This window comes from Bufo bufo, chromosome 1, assembly GCF_905171765.1.
Source record: "Bufo bufo chromosome 1, aBufBuf1.1, whole genome shotgun sequence".
Lineage (NCBI taxonomy): Eukaryota > Metazoa > Chordata > Amphibia > Anura > Bufonidae > Bufo > Bufo bufo.
The window spans coordinates 100192054-100208670 of record NC_053389.1 but is presented as its reverse complement, the minus strand read 5'-3'; the positions used below and the strand labels follow the sequence as shown (position 1 = coordinate 100208670).

The 16617-nt window shown below is 44.0% G+C and overlaps 1 protein-coding gene across 1 annotated transcript in view; it reads left to right on the top strand.

The window, feature by feature from the left end:
• The window catches only part of SLC2A5 (solute carrier family 2 member 5), a 68102-nt gene that overhangs the window by 39852 nt on the left and 11633 nt on the right, over positions 1 to 16617 (top strand). Inside the window, exons 4-7 of the mRNA XM_040427312.1 lie at positions 10357 to 10517; positions 13110 to 13234; positions 15959 to 16111; positions 16491 to 16616. Coding sequence (XP_040283246.1) covers positions 10357 to 10517; positions 13110 to 13234; positions 15959 to 16111; positions 16491 to 16616 — 565 coding nt within the window. The remainder of the gene's footprint in view (positions 1 to 10356; positions 10518 to 13109; positions 13235 to 15958; positions 16112 to 16490; position 16617) is intronic.

Below are 16617 nucleotides of genomic sequence, written 5' to 3'. Positions count from 1 at the left end.
CCAAGATATTTATCTCACCCAGCATGGGTATATGTAAAAAGACACCCCAAAACACATTCCTCAACTTCTCCTGAATACAGAGATACCAGATGTGTGACACTTTTTTGCAGCCTAGGTGGGCAAAGGGGCCCATATTCCAAAGAGAACCTTTCGGATTTCACTGCTCATTTTTTACAGAATTTGATTTCAAACTCCTTACCACACATTTGGGCCCCTAGAATGCCAGGGCAGTATAACTACCCCACAAGTGACCCCATTTTGGAAAGAAGAGACCCCAAGGTATTCGCTGATGGGCATAGTGAGTTCATGGAAGTTTTTATTTTTTGTCACAAGTTAGTGGAATATGAGACTTTGTATGAAAAAAAAAAAAAAATCATCATTTTCCACTAACTTGTGACAAAAAATAAAAAATTCTAGGAACTCGCCATGCCCCTCACGGAATACCTTGGGGTGTCTTCTTTCCAAAATGGGGTCACTTGTGGGGTAGTTATACTGCCCTGGCATTCTAGGGGCCCAAATGTGTGGTAAGGAGTTTGAAATCAAATTCTGTAAAAAATGAGCAGTGAAATCCGAAAGGTGCTCTTTGGAATATGGGCCCCTTTGCCCACCTAGGCTGCAAAAAAGTGTCACACATCTGGTATCTCCGTACTCAGGAGAAGTTGGGGAATGTGTTTTTGGGTGTCATTTTACATATACCCATGCTGGGTGAGAGAAATATCTTGGCAAAAGACAACTTTTCCCATTTTTTTATACAAAGTTGGCATTTGACCAAGATATTTATCTCACCCAGCATGAGTATATGTAAAATGACACCCCAAAACACATTCCCCAACTTCTCCTGAATACGGAGATACCACATGTGTGACACTTTTTTGCAGCCTAGGTGGGCAAAGGGGCCCATATTCCAAAGAGCACCTTTCGGATTTCACTGGTCATTTTTTTCAGAATTTGATTTCAAACTCCTTACCACACATTTGGGCCCCTAGAATGCCAGGGCAGTATAACTACCCCACAAGTGACCCCATTTTGGAAAGAAGACACCCCAAGGTATTCCGTGAGGGGCATGGCGAGTTCCTAGAATTTTTTATTTTTTTGTCACAAGTTAGTGGAAAATGATGATTTTTTTTTTTTTCATGCAAAGTCTCATATTCCACTAATTGTGACAAAAAATAAAAACTTCCATGAACTCACTATGCCCATCAGCGAATACCTTGGGGTCTCTTCTTTCCAAAATGGGGTCACTTGTGGGGTAGTTATACTGCCCTGGCATTCTAGGGGCCCAAATGTGTGGTAAGGAGTTTGAAATCAAATTCTGTAAAAAATGAGCAGTGAAATCCGAAAGGTGCTCTTTGGAATATGGGCCCCTTTGCCCACCTAGGCTGCAAAAAAATGTCACACATCTGGTATCTCCGTACTCAGGAGAAGTTGGGGAATGTGTTTTGGGGTGTCATTTTACATATACCCATGCTGGGTGAGAGAAATATCTTGGCAAAAGACAACTTTTCCCATTTTTTTATACAAAGTTGGCATTTGACCAAGATATTTATCTCACCCAGCATGGGTATATGTAAAAAGACACCCCAAAACACATTCCTCAACTTCTCCTGAATACAGAGATACCAGATGTGTGACACTTTTTTGCAGCCTAGGTGGGCAAAGGGGCCCATATTCCAAAGAGCACCTTTCGGATTTCACTGCTCATTTTTTACAGAATTTGATTTCAAACTCCTTACCACACATTTGGGCCCCTAGAATGCCAGGGCAGTATAACTACCCCACAAGTGACCCCATTTTGGTAAGAAGAGACCCCAAGGTATTCGCTGATGGGCATAGTGAGTTCATGGAAGTTTTTATTTTTTGTCACAAGTTAGTGGAATATGAGACTTTGTATGAAAAAAAAATAAAAAATAAAAAAATCATCATTTTCCACTAACTTGTGACAAAAAATAAAAAATTCTAGGAACTTGCCATACCCCTCACGGAATACCTTGGGGTGTCTTCTTTCCAAAATGGGGTCACTTGTGGGGTAGTTATACTGCCCTGGCATATTCCAGGGGCCCTAATATGTGGTAAGTAGGTAAATGACCTGTGAAATCCGAAAGGTGCTCTTTGGAATGTGGGCCCCTTTGCCCACCTAGGCTGCAAAAAAGTGTCACACATGTGGTATCTCCGTATTCAGGAGAAGTTGGGGAATGTGTTTTGTGGTGTCATTTTACATATACCCATGCTGGGTGAGAGAAATATCTTGGCAAAAGACAACTTTTCCCATATTTTTATACAAAGTTGGCATTTGACCAAGATATTTATCTCACCCAGCATGGGTATATGTAAAATGACACCCCAAAACATATTCCCCAACTTCTGCTGAATACGGAGATACCACATGTGTGACACTTTTTTGCAGCCTAGGTGGGCAAAGGTGCCCAAATTCCTTTTAGGAGGGCATTTTTAGACATTTGGATACCAGACTTCTTCTCACGCTTTGGGGCCCCTAAAATGCCAGGGAAGTATAAATACCCCACATGTGACCCCATTTTGGAAAGAAGACACCCCAAGATATTCAATGAGGGGCATGGCGAGTTCATTGAAAAAAAAAAATTTTGGCACAAGTTAGCGGAAATTGATTTTTTTGATTTTGTTCTCACAAAGTGTCTCTTTCCGCTAACTTGGGACAAAAATTTCAATCTTTCATGGACTCAGCGAATACCTTGGGGTGTCTTCTTTCCAAAATGGTGTTATTTGTGGGGTGTTTGTACTGCCCTGGCATTTGAGGGTCTCCGCAATCATTACATGTATGCCCAGCATTAGGAGTTTCTGCTATTCTCCTTATATTGAGCATACGGGTAATGAGATTTTTTTTTTCCGTTCAGCCTCTGGGCTGAAAGAAAAAAATGAACGCCACAGATTTCTTCATTCGCATCGATCAATGTGGATGAAAAAATCTCTGACAAAAAAAGAAAAAGGAGGGGAAAGGCGTCTGCCAGGACATAGGAGCTCCGCCCAACATCCATACCCACTTAGCTCGTATGCCCTGGCAAACCAGATTTCTCCATTCACATCAATCGATGTGGATGAATAAATCATTGCCGGGATTTTTTTTTTTATATATACAAAGTGTTTGCCAAAGTATATGAACACCGCCACCTCCTCAGCTCATATGCCTCGGCAAACGTATCTTTTACTGCAGAGGAGAAATCTCGTCTTGCAGCGAAGCATACACCGACTTGTGTGTAATCTGACAGCAGCGCAATGCTTCTGTCAGAATGCACATCAGTGCTGCAGCTAGTCGATCAGTTGGTCCACCTGGAAGGTAAAAAAAACAAAACAAAAAAGAAAAAACCAGGCCGCAAAGCAATAACTTTATTAACTTTAGAACAGAACATATTAACTTTTTTTTAACTTTTTTAACTTTTTTACTTACCGGTATTTTTTTTTTTTGTTTAGTTTTTTTTACCTTTATAGAACAAACCTCTCCCTCCCCATGGGACAATGTGCAAAGCGCAAATCGCCCAAAGATGTGGCGAAGTACGTTATGCACTTTATCCCAGGTGAAAGGAGAGGTTTGCAGCAGCTGAGAGTAAAAGGGCCCTAATAGCCCTGTGTGCCTGTCCTGTGAGATGCAATCCCTATGCTAGGTGTACCTGTGTGTGGTACTTCCGGAAACACTCACCAAAGCATAGGGCAGGGTGGTCAGGACAGTCAGGACAGAAATAGCGGGTGTCACGCCTTATTCCACTCCTGCTACAGACACGACATCTTTTTCGGGGTGACGGTTAGGTTGAGGTACCAGGAACGACACTGGGGAAATGTCGCTCGTGTAGACGGCTAACTACACTGGTGGATGGGGCCACGGAACCTCCTGGATATAGGAGGTTCTCGATGATCTCTTCCTGGAATTTGAGGAAGGATCCTGTTCTCCCAGCCTTACTGTAGAGAACAAAACTATTATACAGCGCCAATTGAATTAAATATACAGACACCTTCTTATACCAGCGTCTGGTTCTGCGGGAAACTAAATACGGAGACAACATCTGGTCATTGAAGTCCACCCCTCCCATGAGCGCATTATAGTCGTGGACACAGAGGGGCTTTTCAATGACACGGGTTGCTCGCTCAATTTGGATTGTCGTGTCTGCGTGAATGGAGGAGAGCATGTAAACGTCACACTTGTCTCTCCATTTCACCGCGAGCAGTTCTTCGTTACACAAGGCAGCCCTCTCCCCCCTTGCAAGACGGGTGGTTACAAGCCGTTGGGGGAAGCCCACGCGCGGTGCCACAGACGCAAATCCGTTCTAGAAACAAATGCCTAAAGAGGGCCACACTTGTGTAAAAATTGTCCACATAAAGATGGTACCCCTTGCCGAATAAGGGTGACACCAAGTCCCAGACTGTCTTCCCACTGCTCCCCAGGTAGTCAGGGCAACCGACCGGCTCCAGGGTCTGATCTTTTCCCTCATAGATCCGAAATTTGTGGGTATAGCCTGTGGCCCTTTCACAGAGCTTATACAATTTGACCCCATACCGGGCACGCTTGCTTGGGATGTATTGTTTGAAGCCAAGGCGCCCGGTAAAATGTATTAGGGACTCGTCTACGCAGATGTTTTGCTCGGGGGTATACAAATCTGCAAATTTCTGGTTGAAATGGTCTATGAGGGGCCGAATTTTGTGGAGCCGGTCAAAAGCTGGGTGGCCTCTGGGACGGGAGGTGGTGTAGTCGCTAAAATGCAGGAAACGGAGGATGGCCTCAAATCGTGCCCTGGACATAGCAGCAGAGAACATGGGCATGTGATGAATCGGGTTCGTGGACCAATATGACCGCAATTCATGCTTTTTTGTCAGGCCCATGTTGAGGAGAAGGCCCAAAAAAATTTTAAGTTCGGAAACTTGGACTGGTTTCCACCGGAAAGGCTGGGCATAAAAGCTTCCCGGGTTGGCGGATATAAATTGTGTGGCATACTGGTTTGTCTCTGCCACGACTAAGTCCAAGAGCTCCGCAGTCAAGAACAGCTCAAAAAATCCCAGTGCCGAACCGATTTGAGCCGTCTCAACCCGAACTCCAGACTGGGCGGTGAAAGGGGGAACTAATGGTGCGGCTGAAGTTGGTGACTGCCAATCAGGGTTTGCCAGCACCTCAGGGATTCTAGGGGCTCTACGGGCCTGTCTGTGCGGTGGCTGCGACGGGGTAACTACTGCACGTGCCACCGTACCAGCTTCAACTGCCCTTCTGGTGCTCGCCACGTCACCATGTTGTACAGCAGTGCTGGTACTAGGTCCAGGGAGGGCTGCGCTGCTGGTGTATGCCTCACCACGTGATCCGGCAGCGACAGCCCCACTCTGCTGCTCTTGAAGCGGATCCTGCATAACCTGTGGTCTAGCGACACGGGGCCGGGTACGCCTGGTGCTGCCAGGGGCCTCAACCTCCTCGTCCGAACTTTGGGTCAGAGAGCCACTGCTTTCTACAGGTTCATATTCTGACCCGCTAGATTCGTCAGATGAGGGTTCCCACTCCTCATCCGACTGGGTCAGAATCCTGTAGGCCTCTTCAGAAGAATACCCCCTGTTTGACATTTTGGACTACTAAATTTAGGGGTATTCCCTGAGACTACCCAAGAAAAAAAGCAAGCCTGTCTTACAAAGGGGAGGCTAGCGAAGTACCGGAGGCCGCTGCGGTTGATAAAAAATATCAAAACTGATTTTTTTATCGCCGCAGTGCGTGTAAAATGAATGTGCAGTGATCAAAAAAATATATATTTTTTGTCACTGCGGTGGGGCGGGCGTGGGTGAACGCACGTGTGGGCGACCGATCAGGCCTGATCGGGCAAACACTGCGTTTTGGTTGGAGGGCGAGCTAAGGTGACACTAATACTATTATAGATCTGACCGTGATCAGTTTTGATCACTTACAGATACTATAAAAGTACAAATGCTGATTAGCGATACGCTAAACAGCGAATAAGTGACTGCGGTGCGGTGGGCTGGGCGCTAACTCACGCTAAACTACCTAACCAAGGGGCCTAAACTATCCCTAAAACCTAACAGCCAATACTAGTGAAAAAAAAAAAAGTGACAGTTTACACTGATCACTTTTTTTCCTTTCACTTGTGATTGACAGGGGCGATCAAAGGGGTGATCAAAGGGTTAATTGGGGTGCAGGGGGGTGATCTGGGGCTAAGGTGTAGTGTTTGGTGTACTCACAGTTCAGTCTGCTTCTCTGCTGGATCCAACCGACGAAAAGGACCAGCAGAGAAGCAGAGAAGCCATATAACAGATCATATTTACTAATATGATCTGTTATATGACTTGTGATTGGATTTTTTGAAAATCGCCAGCCTGCCAGCCAATGATCGTTGCTGGCAGGCTGGTGACGAAATACTTCTTTAACTTTTGCCGGCCCGCGATGCGCATGCGCGGGCCGGCTTGGAGCGAAATCTCGCGTCTCGCGAGATGACGCGTATATGCGTGATTGTGCGCAGCGCTGCCACCTCCGGAACGCGAATCTGCGTTAGGCGGTCCGGAGGTGGTTAACATTCAGCGCCATACATAAAGAGAACCACCACAAAATGCAATGCAATCTTCAGACAGCATGTAATAAAGCCGGAGGAGCTGAGCAGATTAAAATATGGTTTTGTAAAAGATTCAGTAACACTTGTAATTTATACATTTATATCTCTCCTTTTTCTGAGTTCAGATGTACACGGGGATCTCTTTATTAGTGATTGTCAGCTATCTATGTATACACATCTACACAGAGAATGCTATCAATCACTAATAATAGACAAATGGGCTGTCTTATAAACAGAAGAGAATTAAATATAAATTACATGTTTTATTGAATCTTTTCCCATAACACTATATATCAGTCTGCTCAGCTCCTCCTGCTCTATAACATGCTGCCTGCAGATTGCACTGCATTTCATGGTGACAGGTCCTCTTTAAACAAGTTTGCTCATTCATCGGGCAATCTGCAGCAGTTTTACACTGCCAGGTGATCACTAAGGAGTGCTCATTAGCGATTATCTGCCGAAAAATTGGTCAGTGTAATACAGTCTTTAGCAATCTGTTGATTTATTCTGGAGACAAAGTACTTACTATCCATATGCAAATGAGCAGGTAAGTGCATTGAGGGCGGCCCCAAACCACTCTGTGCACCCTGGCTCCTCTTTCTTCCTCTGCCAGCCGCTCCCTCTCCTTGCATGTTCCTGCATAGTCATCTCACCTGGGCATGTCAGTCAGGAAGGAGAGGGAGAGACTTGTAGAGGAATCACGAGGAGCAAGGGTGCAGAGAGTGGCTTGGGACCACCCTTAATGCACAACTTCTTATTTGTATAGTTACATAGTACATAAGGCCGAAAAAAGACATTTGTCCATCCAGTTCGGCCTGTCATCCTGCAAGTTGATCCAGAGGAAGGCAAAAAAAAAACCCTGTGAGGTACAAGCCAATTTTCCTCACTTTATGGGAATAAAAAATTCCTTCCAGACTCCAATCAGGCAATCAGAATAACTCCCTGGATCAACGACCCCTCTCTAGTAGCTATAGCCTGTAATATTATTACACTCCAGAAATACATCCAGGCCCCTCCTGAACTCTTTTAGTGAACTTACCATCACCACCTCCTCAGGCAGAGAGTTCCATAGTCTCACTGCTCTTACCGTAAAGAATCCCCTTCTATGTTTGTGTACAAACCTTCTTTCCTCCAGACGCAGAGGATGTCCCCTCGTCACAGTCACAGTCCTGGGGATAAATAGATGATGGGAGAGATCTATGTACTGACCCCTGATATATTTATACATACAGTAGTAATTAGATCTCCCCTCAGTCGTCTTTTTCTGAAGTAGGTATTACAAATACTTTTCCTCCAGAATGAAGCAATGGATCACTAAGTATCTTATAGGTATCTTCCAGTCTATTTATTGCTGTGGTAAAAATTCTCAGATCTTTCATGCCGTGTCATTACCATTCTCACCAGTCACCCATGAACTTGTATTATGTTTCTATCAAATGATAGAGAAGGCCTGAAGCAAGTAAATGATGGGTTACAATTACATTCATACGCCACGGCTTAATGTATGTGTTTTAGTCAACAGCGAGTTTAATAAAACCCCAGAATAATGTAAAGTGTCATTTAGTAGGGGAACCTGATAAAATTTAAGCCACTTTCAGGCCAGTTTCACACTGGCGTTTATCCTGTCCGGCAGGCTGCTCCAGCAGTGGAACAGCCTGCTGGATCTGTACTACAGTTTACACCCATGTGCTGGCGGAAGTCCGCCCAGCCCCATTCACTATAATGGGGACCGGCCAGAGATCCAGCCGCAGCCCGGCAAATATGCTGACAGACAACCGGACAAAAACTGCTGCATGCGCGATTTGGCTCACGATCACTGATGGAAATAACTGATCAAGCACTGACCAAACACTGATTGTGTGACAGGGACCTTTAGACAGGTTGTCCTGTATTTTTATTTCCCAAATTCAACAGTTTTGCTATCCCCACGCTGTGCTTGCTACTGTTGTTCAGCCTTATACACTTCGGGGGTGATTCATGACCAGATATACGCCACATTTGTGGCGTATATCTGGTGCAGATTATGTCGCACGGCATGGTGCGTCAGAATCTGCGACTTTTTCCCCGCTCATGCCAGGGGCTGGCCCGTCGCATTTATCATTTTCTATGCCTGCTTTAGAAAATGGTCTGGCGTTGATATAGAAGTAATAGACCTAGAGATTAGGGATTATTCTGGATTACAGTGGTACTATACCTACTATACATGAAAAATGGAAGCTCTTTGCGCACATTTTTGATCAAACGTGTGTCGGGCCCATCTACCAACGTCAACGCTTCTGCAGATGGGTACCTAATACTAACAGAACTGCCTCTCCTGGGCCTAACCTAAGCTTTATGGATGTGCACCTGTGATTTTCGATGTGCTAGTCTAAATTTTCTTATGGTATGTTTAGATTGAGCACTCCCCATCTGCCCAGGACTTCTGAGCAGAGTATAAATACCGCTGGTTCCTACACCGCCCTGGACATTGTAGGCTTAGGTTAGGCCCAGGAGAGGCAGTTATGTTAGTGTTAGGTACCCATCAGCAGAAGCCACCTTGATGTTGGTAGATGGGCCCGACACACGTTTAATCAAAAATGTGCGTGAAAAGCTTCATATGTAGTAAGTATAGTACCACTGTAATCCAGACTAAGCCCTAGTTCTATTGTTTGCATGTGTAATGGTGTGCTGCTATACGTTTTTTGTTTGCTGTCTGTATGCTAGCTTTATGGATGTGCACCTGTGACTTTGGATGTGCTATTCTAAATTTTCTTGTAGCCAATTTAGAAGTAGCGTTGGATCCTCCTAAATTATGTAGAGGCCGGCGCCTCTACATAACTTCGGCGGATCCACCGCCAGCGCATGGGTATTAAGATCGGCGTCTAAAAGTCGTCCCAATGTCATCTGTAAACTGCCTCAAAGGCTTCAAGCCTAGTGGTCTGTTTCCTATGAGGGTGGAAGCCACAGGCTCCTGTGCCGATCAAAGTATTCAACTGTATCACCATCCTGATAATGGTGATACAGTTGAATTGAGAAGGACACTTGGGATACCCAGTGGGGATCCTATCATTAATTAACGCTGGGAGTGTCAGATTGTCATCTACCTGACGGCTTGAGGATGGCTTATGGTTTCCAAATGTATGGTACATTGATTTTAATGGGTCAAACAGAGTTCAATGTATTCACCTTTGGACTCTGACCTGTTTTCCATTTGCTTCCGGCATTTTTGCCAGTAACCTGGTAGACTTTTCTGTCCGGCGAAAATACCCGTACATAAAACAGATCAAACAAAGTCCAAAGATGAATCTTTGAACTCTGTTTGACCCATTAAACTCTGTGTACCTGTCGAGGTATACGTTAGAATATAGTTGTTGGGTATTCAAAAATCTCTATTGAAAGCTAAAAAAGCAATGTTAATGCACTTAAGAAGCCTAATGGTTACAAGAGAAAGGCACTTGTCCCCCCAAGTCATGAATGCCCACTGTGAAGAGGTATTTTTTATTTTTAGAAAACAAAGAAACATTCAATAGTTCACAAAATTTAAATTAGATCAAAACTGGAAGGTCTCAATCTGTGTTATACTGACTGCATATCTGCAGGTTAGAACTGAGAACAGGCCAGATTTTGAACCATGCCCAGTTTGCTGAGGATGAAGCACAGATACAATTCTGCTATGTACAGTCCTCAGGCCCCTGATCAGGCCCCTGATTACACATACAAAGACTGTTAGCACCCTCTAGTGGCTATTTTGAAATAATCATTTGTGTGTATATTTAGTAATTAAAACTTTTTCACATTTTCTCTTTGTTTTCAGTTTATGCAAAGCTTTTATAATGAAACGTACCTTGAACGTTACGGCTTGCTAATGGGCAAAGACTTAGAGACCATCCTGTGGTCACTTACTGTCTCGTTATATCCACTAGGTGGATTCTTTGGATCTTTATTGGTGGGGCCTTTAGTCAACAAACTTGGCAGGTGAGTGTGTCTGTATTACACAAGGAATACAAGAATTATTATCCTGATCTGTGGAGAAAATTTGCTTTGAATATTACAGTGTCTTAGTGTTTTTTGGTTCAGCCAACTTTCTGAGATGGCTAAGAGTCATGGCATACTACATGCACCAGGGCAGTTTCTTACATACCTCACTGCCCATATAACATTGCCCGGTGCTGTGCCCCATAACCGAGTCAGTCAGAATGCATCAGAATTTATTGATATTGAAAGATAACTGGAGTGCTCCGATTCTCCAGAATAGATAGTCCATCAAACAATAATGTTTGGTGCAAAAATAATTGCAACTTGAAGATAAATAGAAATCTTCTTTTATTGTAAGGACAAGCCAGGAAACAACACGCTTCAGAGATTTAAAGTTCCCCTTCCTCAGGTTAAGATTACATATACCATGATAGACAGACTTGTTTGATAAAGTTGGCAACTCTCCTGACATGTCTGTTATAGTAACTACTTGCATCCCCCATTAATAACAATTCTGGACCATCTATTCTTATCACTCTGTGTTGTACCATTCCTTTATTATTCCTGCTATAAGTTATAAATTAATTACTAGCAATTTTTTATTAAAGTCCAGTTGGGTGTTACCGGTTGGGGACGTGTCCCTGCACAGTGTGACACTATCCAGTCAGTGCTGCCAGAATAAGACTGTGTAGGGACACCCCCCCAACTGGTAACACCCATCTGGACCTTCACTGCAAACTGCTAGTAATTCATTTATAACTTTGAGCAGGAATAATAAAGGAATGGTACATCGAAGAGTCATAAGAAAAGATGCTCCAGAATTCTTACATGAGGAATGCAAGTAGTTGCTGAAACAGACATGTCAGGAGATGTTACAGGTCCTCTTTAAATACACTCCTCAACATTGAAATTGCAACACAAAGAAAAGTTGTGGAATTATGGAGATTACAGGATCGATAGACATGTTAATCATATGCAGATGATAAAAAAAATGGAAACAAAATATTCAAAACTTCTCAATTTATTCAGTATCGAGTATGGGTGCCATGTGCAGAAATACAAGCACTTACACATCTTGGCATGCTATCAATGAGCCTATTAATGGTTGTCTGATGAATGTTCTGCCACATTGAATGCACTTGGACACGCAAATCATCAAGATCAGCTGCTGGCCCCTCCCTTTGCAATTGCCGACCAGTGAAGTCCCAGATGTGCTCGATAGGAGACAAGTCCTTAGAAGCTGCAGTCCATGATAGCACGTTTAGGCCACGCAGGCTGCTCGCAGTAGCACAAGCAAAATGCGGTCTGACGTTGTCTGGTTTAAAAACGGCTCCTGGGACACTTTGGAGAAAAATAGCCATACCACTGGTTCCATGACTAAATCAATGTAACACCAAGCTATTAGTGTACCTGAAATGAAGACTAGAGGGGTCTGACTACCATATATTGTACCACTTCATACCATAACCCAGGAGTAGGACCAGTGTGACATTCCCTTGTGAAGGCCTCTTCATGGGGTTGCCCACGTCCAGACTAATCTCTGGCTATCACTGCGCTCAAAACAAAAAGTGGGACTCATCACTGAAGAGGACAGACCTCCATTCCAGTCTTCATTGCCATCTTCCTGTCCAATATGATAGTCTTTGAGAGCGGTGATGTGAGGTCAATGGAACACCTTTAGCTGGACGTCTGACTCGCAGCCCAATGTCGTGCAGACACCTTCTGATGGTTTGTGTAGACACTTTTTGCCGCCCTAGGCTTGGGATGTGACAACTAATTTCACTTGCAGTACAGAATGCATCACTATTCTTCTATCATCCGTGCAGAGGTTTGCCTCTGTGCACCTCTTGCTGTCATTCCAGTTCATCAGGTTCTACTAAACACCGGGACACAAAACATTGAACAGTGCTGACATCTTGGACTAGGAGTGTAGTGATCTGCTGGAGTGATAAACCAAGGTCTCTCAGTTCAAGGATTCTGTCCCTCTCAGTTTGTGACAAGTGACGATAACTGGCTTGTCGACAAACAGGAGGCATCACACAATAATCCAATGCAACTTAATCCGATTTTTTTAGGCTTCATGTGGCTAAAAAACTTTGCATTCAATCTGGATTTTATGCCCCTCCCACGTGCCACAGATTGGAGCTAGGTGTTCGAAAATTTGATTATCTGCAGATGTTAGCGACAACTGCTACTTCCTTTATTTGCATAACTTATGGCTTGTCCTTGGTGTTGCAGTTTCTATGTTGAGGTACCGTATGTATGTCTAGAGACGTTACTCCAGTTTTAATGCCACCCTCTACTGGAGCGAGACATTTTGAAAAAAGGTTACATTTGTTAAATGTGTATAATTACTCGCGTAGATAACCATGTCCATTTTCCCACCCAAAAGCATTGAGAGTGGTGTATAAATCCCAAAAAGCCACAAAAGTTTGCATAAAAATGGCGTGTACCATAATTTGCTAATTTTTTTTACCCAGAAAGCTAAAGTACAGGGCTTCAAAAATTAACTTCATCATGTAATCACTGTGGATCTGCTATGTGTACAGTGGGCTACTTAATGTCAATGAACATAACTCCTGTCTTCTTCAGAAAAGGCACTTTGCTTTTGAACAACATCTTTTCCATTGTCCCGGCTATTTTAATGGGAACCAGCGTCCTGTCCAAGTCTTTTGAGGTCATCATCGCCTGCCGTTTGGTTATCGGCATCTGTGCAGGTAAGAAATTTATAAGGATATGAGATATAGAACGAAACTTGGAGTTAAAGGGAATTTAACGACCTAATGCACACGACCTAATGTATATTGCGGTCCACAAAAATGGATACGCAAAAATACAGATGACGTCCGTGTGCATTCCACATTTTGCGGAACAGCTGCCCCCTAATATAACAGTACTATCCTTGTCCGTAATGCAGACAATAATAGGACATGTTCTATTTCTTTAGGGAACAGACATACGGAAATAGAATGCACGCAGAGTAACTGTTGTTTTTTTTTGCGGATCCATTGAAATGAAAAGTTCTGCATATGGTCTGCAAAAAAAAACTGAACGGACACGGAAAGAAAATATGTTTGTGTGCATGAGCCCTTATGCTGAGGGCAGCATAATGCATCAGACACGCTGTTTCAGACGTATGACTCTTATGTGTTAATGTATCCCCATTTTTAAGAACTTAGATGGTAACCAGGGGCTTAGCTATAGCGAAAGCAAGGAAGCGGATGCTACGGAACCCAAACTCAAAAAGAGCCCACCCAGGAGGAGGACTAAAAGATTTTATTGTCAGGGCCCCCTCAACAGTATCATACAATGACATTATATATAGTGACAGTATATACAGTGACATGACGTACAGTATGTACGTGTAGGAAACGGCTGCTGGGCCTGGTCTGAGAGAGCTCTTGACTATCCACGGAAGTTAGGGTTTCACGGGAGCATTGGTTTGCTAAGAAGTTGCTGGGGACGGCATTCAAAAATTTGCTGTGGGGCCTACTCATTTCTAGTTAAGCCTCTGATGGTAACTTTCATCATGTGAGATGGGGAAACAGCTTTCCTTGTCTGGAAACTGTGTGATTAAATTAAATGTTCTGGACTGACATTCTTCTGTTTGGCCACAAGATGCCGCTGTTTCCTAACACAGCTACAGACATATATGCACATATATCTCCATATTCATGAGAGAGGTGGATTACACAAGGTCTGGAAAGGAAGAGAAAGACAGAGCAGCCATCTTAGAGGGAGGTGAAGCTAAGGAACTGGGTGAGCAGAGAATCTGACGGCATCCAGGTGTGAGAGCAACCCTCAGATACCAGAGCTGCAGCTAAGTGAAGATGATCGTGTCCAAGACCCTGATCCTGTCCAGAGGAAGAAAGATTGTGGCCAGGAACGCTGATGAGAGCAGAGGAACAATGCAACATACACTGCGGTACCGCATGCTTGTTGGAGAGACGTTTGTTCTGTTCAGAGTCACCAGCGGATGCAAAGCAGACCCGGGTCGGTAAGATCGTGCACGCACCTCATCACAGTGTTGGCGCCTAGAGACTGAGACCAGGCCTGTAGTTAGTTAGTTAGGGTTTCTGTTTGTGTCAGGCCACAAGTGTTACTCCTGTTCATTTCAAGGACTTCTTAACTTAAAGCGACATTTCACATTAGGGAGCTGATAAAATTCTCACGAATTCAAGCCAGGCTGGCGTTTTCTTGCTCAGGAGGAATACTCAGGCACGTGCTACATGACCAGTTATGGGAGGGGGAATACTGTAGAACTTGGTAAGATTGTAAGCCCGTAACACACACCCATACAGTGGTTCTTATTTTTAGGGTAATAACAGGTAAGGTGTGGCAGTTTACTTTTCTCCTTCATCCATCAGAGGGCGCTGTTCTGTGCAGCACGAGGGTCTCAGCCTTCTGGCTGGGTGTATGTAAATTGATTGTATGTTCTCAGCATTTGTGGTTGTGTTTATTGCCACATTTATGTAAAATTCTGTTTTGGCAAAAGCTGGTGTTGGGGTTGCTTTCCTTGTTCGTGATTTCACTGTATCCTGGGGAGCCCACCCCGGTACACGGCTTACAATAGTGTGGCCAACAAGGAGTCCAGTGATATACAGTCTACCTCCATTTCAAGCTGCTGAATGACAAATTTCTCCCTATGCATAGTTATAGGATATAACCTGTCAATCAGGTGGTGGGAAAGTGGTGAGAGAAAGCATTGGTTTTACATGCAAGTGAACATTAGCACATAAGTTATATATGGCTGAAATCAGAGTGTCTGTCATTACTTTAAGCTGCCCTCACCTGTCAGGTTCCCTTTAAAAGGATACAGCTTGGTACTACTTTGCCCAGATTGTAGGCGGTAAGCCCAGGAGAGGCATGTTAGAGTAGGACCCATCTGATTAGAAGCTACCTTGTCGACTGGTAGATGGGCCCGAAATATTTTTGATCAATTATATTCAAAAAGAGCTTCTAGCTGCATTTGCAGTAAGTATGACTACCAAGCATTTATTCTTTCAGTGTTTGCTTATATCTTTGTGCAATTGACTAGCAGAGTGCTGTTACCTGTAGTTCTACTAATCCAGGTTCCCTTTAAAGGGATTGTCATGACAAGTTGACAATCCATCTCTATTTACAGCCAGCTCAACGATCAGTTGTCATCACCAGGAGATGTTCCTGATGGCCACTGTAGGGGAATATAGTATTCATGACTACCAGTCAAATACATTTGTTTATGTAATAGATGGGGGCTGAGTCCACTAGAATGAGAGACGCTGGTGGCTCTGGCTGATAGAGGGCGGTTCTAAACAGGGAACCCCCGTTTACGATGTCCATATGCCCTAATAGGGATTCTAGATGGGGGTTGTCCTGATGTGACAGCCTCCTTATATATGAGCGAATTGCAAACAGCAGTTCTGTATCTTAAGACCCCCCCCCACCTTCTTATTCCACAGGTCTGTCCTCCAATGTTGTCCCAATGTACCTCGGTGAGATGTCCCCCAAAAATCTTCGAGGAGCTATTGGTGTGATGCCCCAACTGTTGATCACTATTGGTATCCTTTTTGCACAGATATTTGGAATCCGCATCATCCTTGGAAATCGAGATGGTGAGAAATGCTGGTAGTAAATTGTTGTGTGATAGGGGCTGCCCAAGATTGGACAAACTGTAGCTAAGGGGGAAAAATTGCATAAAATAATAAAAACCTCCAATTCTGTTAAATCACCCACTGTTCAAGTGCCACATCTCTGGTGCTCCCTGCTGGGCTTTGTTTACTTGGCCATAGCGATGATGTGCCTGTCTACACCAGTGACCGCTGCAGCCAATCACTGGCTCGTCTGGGACTCTCCAGGATTTTGATAGTAGTCTTTTTTTCTTGTGCTTTGGATGCTTGTCGTGTTGTATTACCCCATCGAGGGTGGTTTGTAGATCACAAACTGATGTGTGGACAGTGTAAGGCTAATCTTTATTATACTGGCCTGTGGCAGGTTGGCCCATACTGCTGGCACTGACGGGAATCCCTGCTGTGGTGCAGCTGATGTTACTGCCCTTCTTCCCTGAAAGCCCAAGATACACATTGCTGCAGAAAGGCAAAGAGGATGAAGCCAAAAAGGG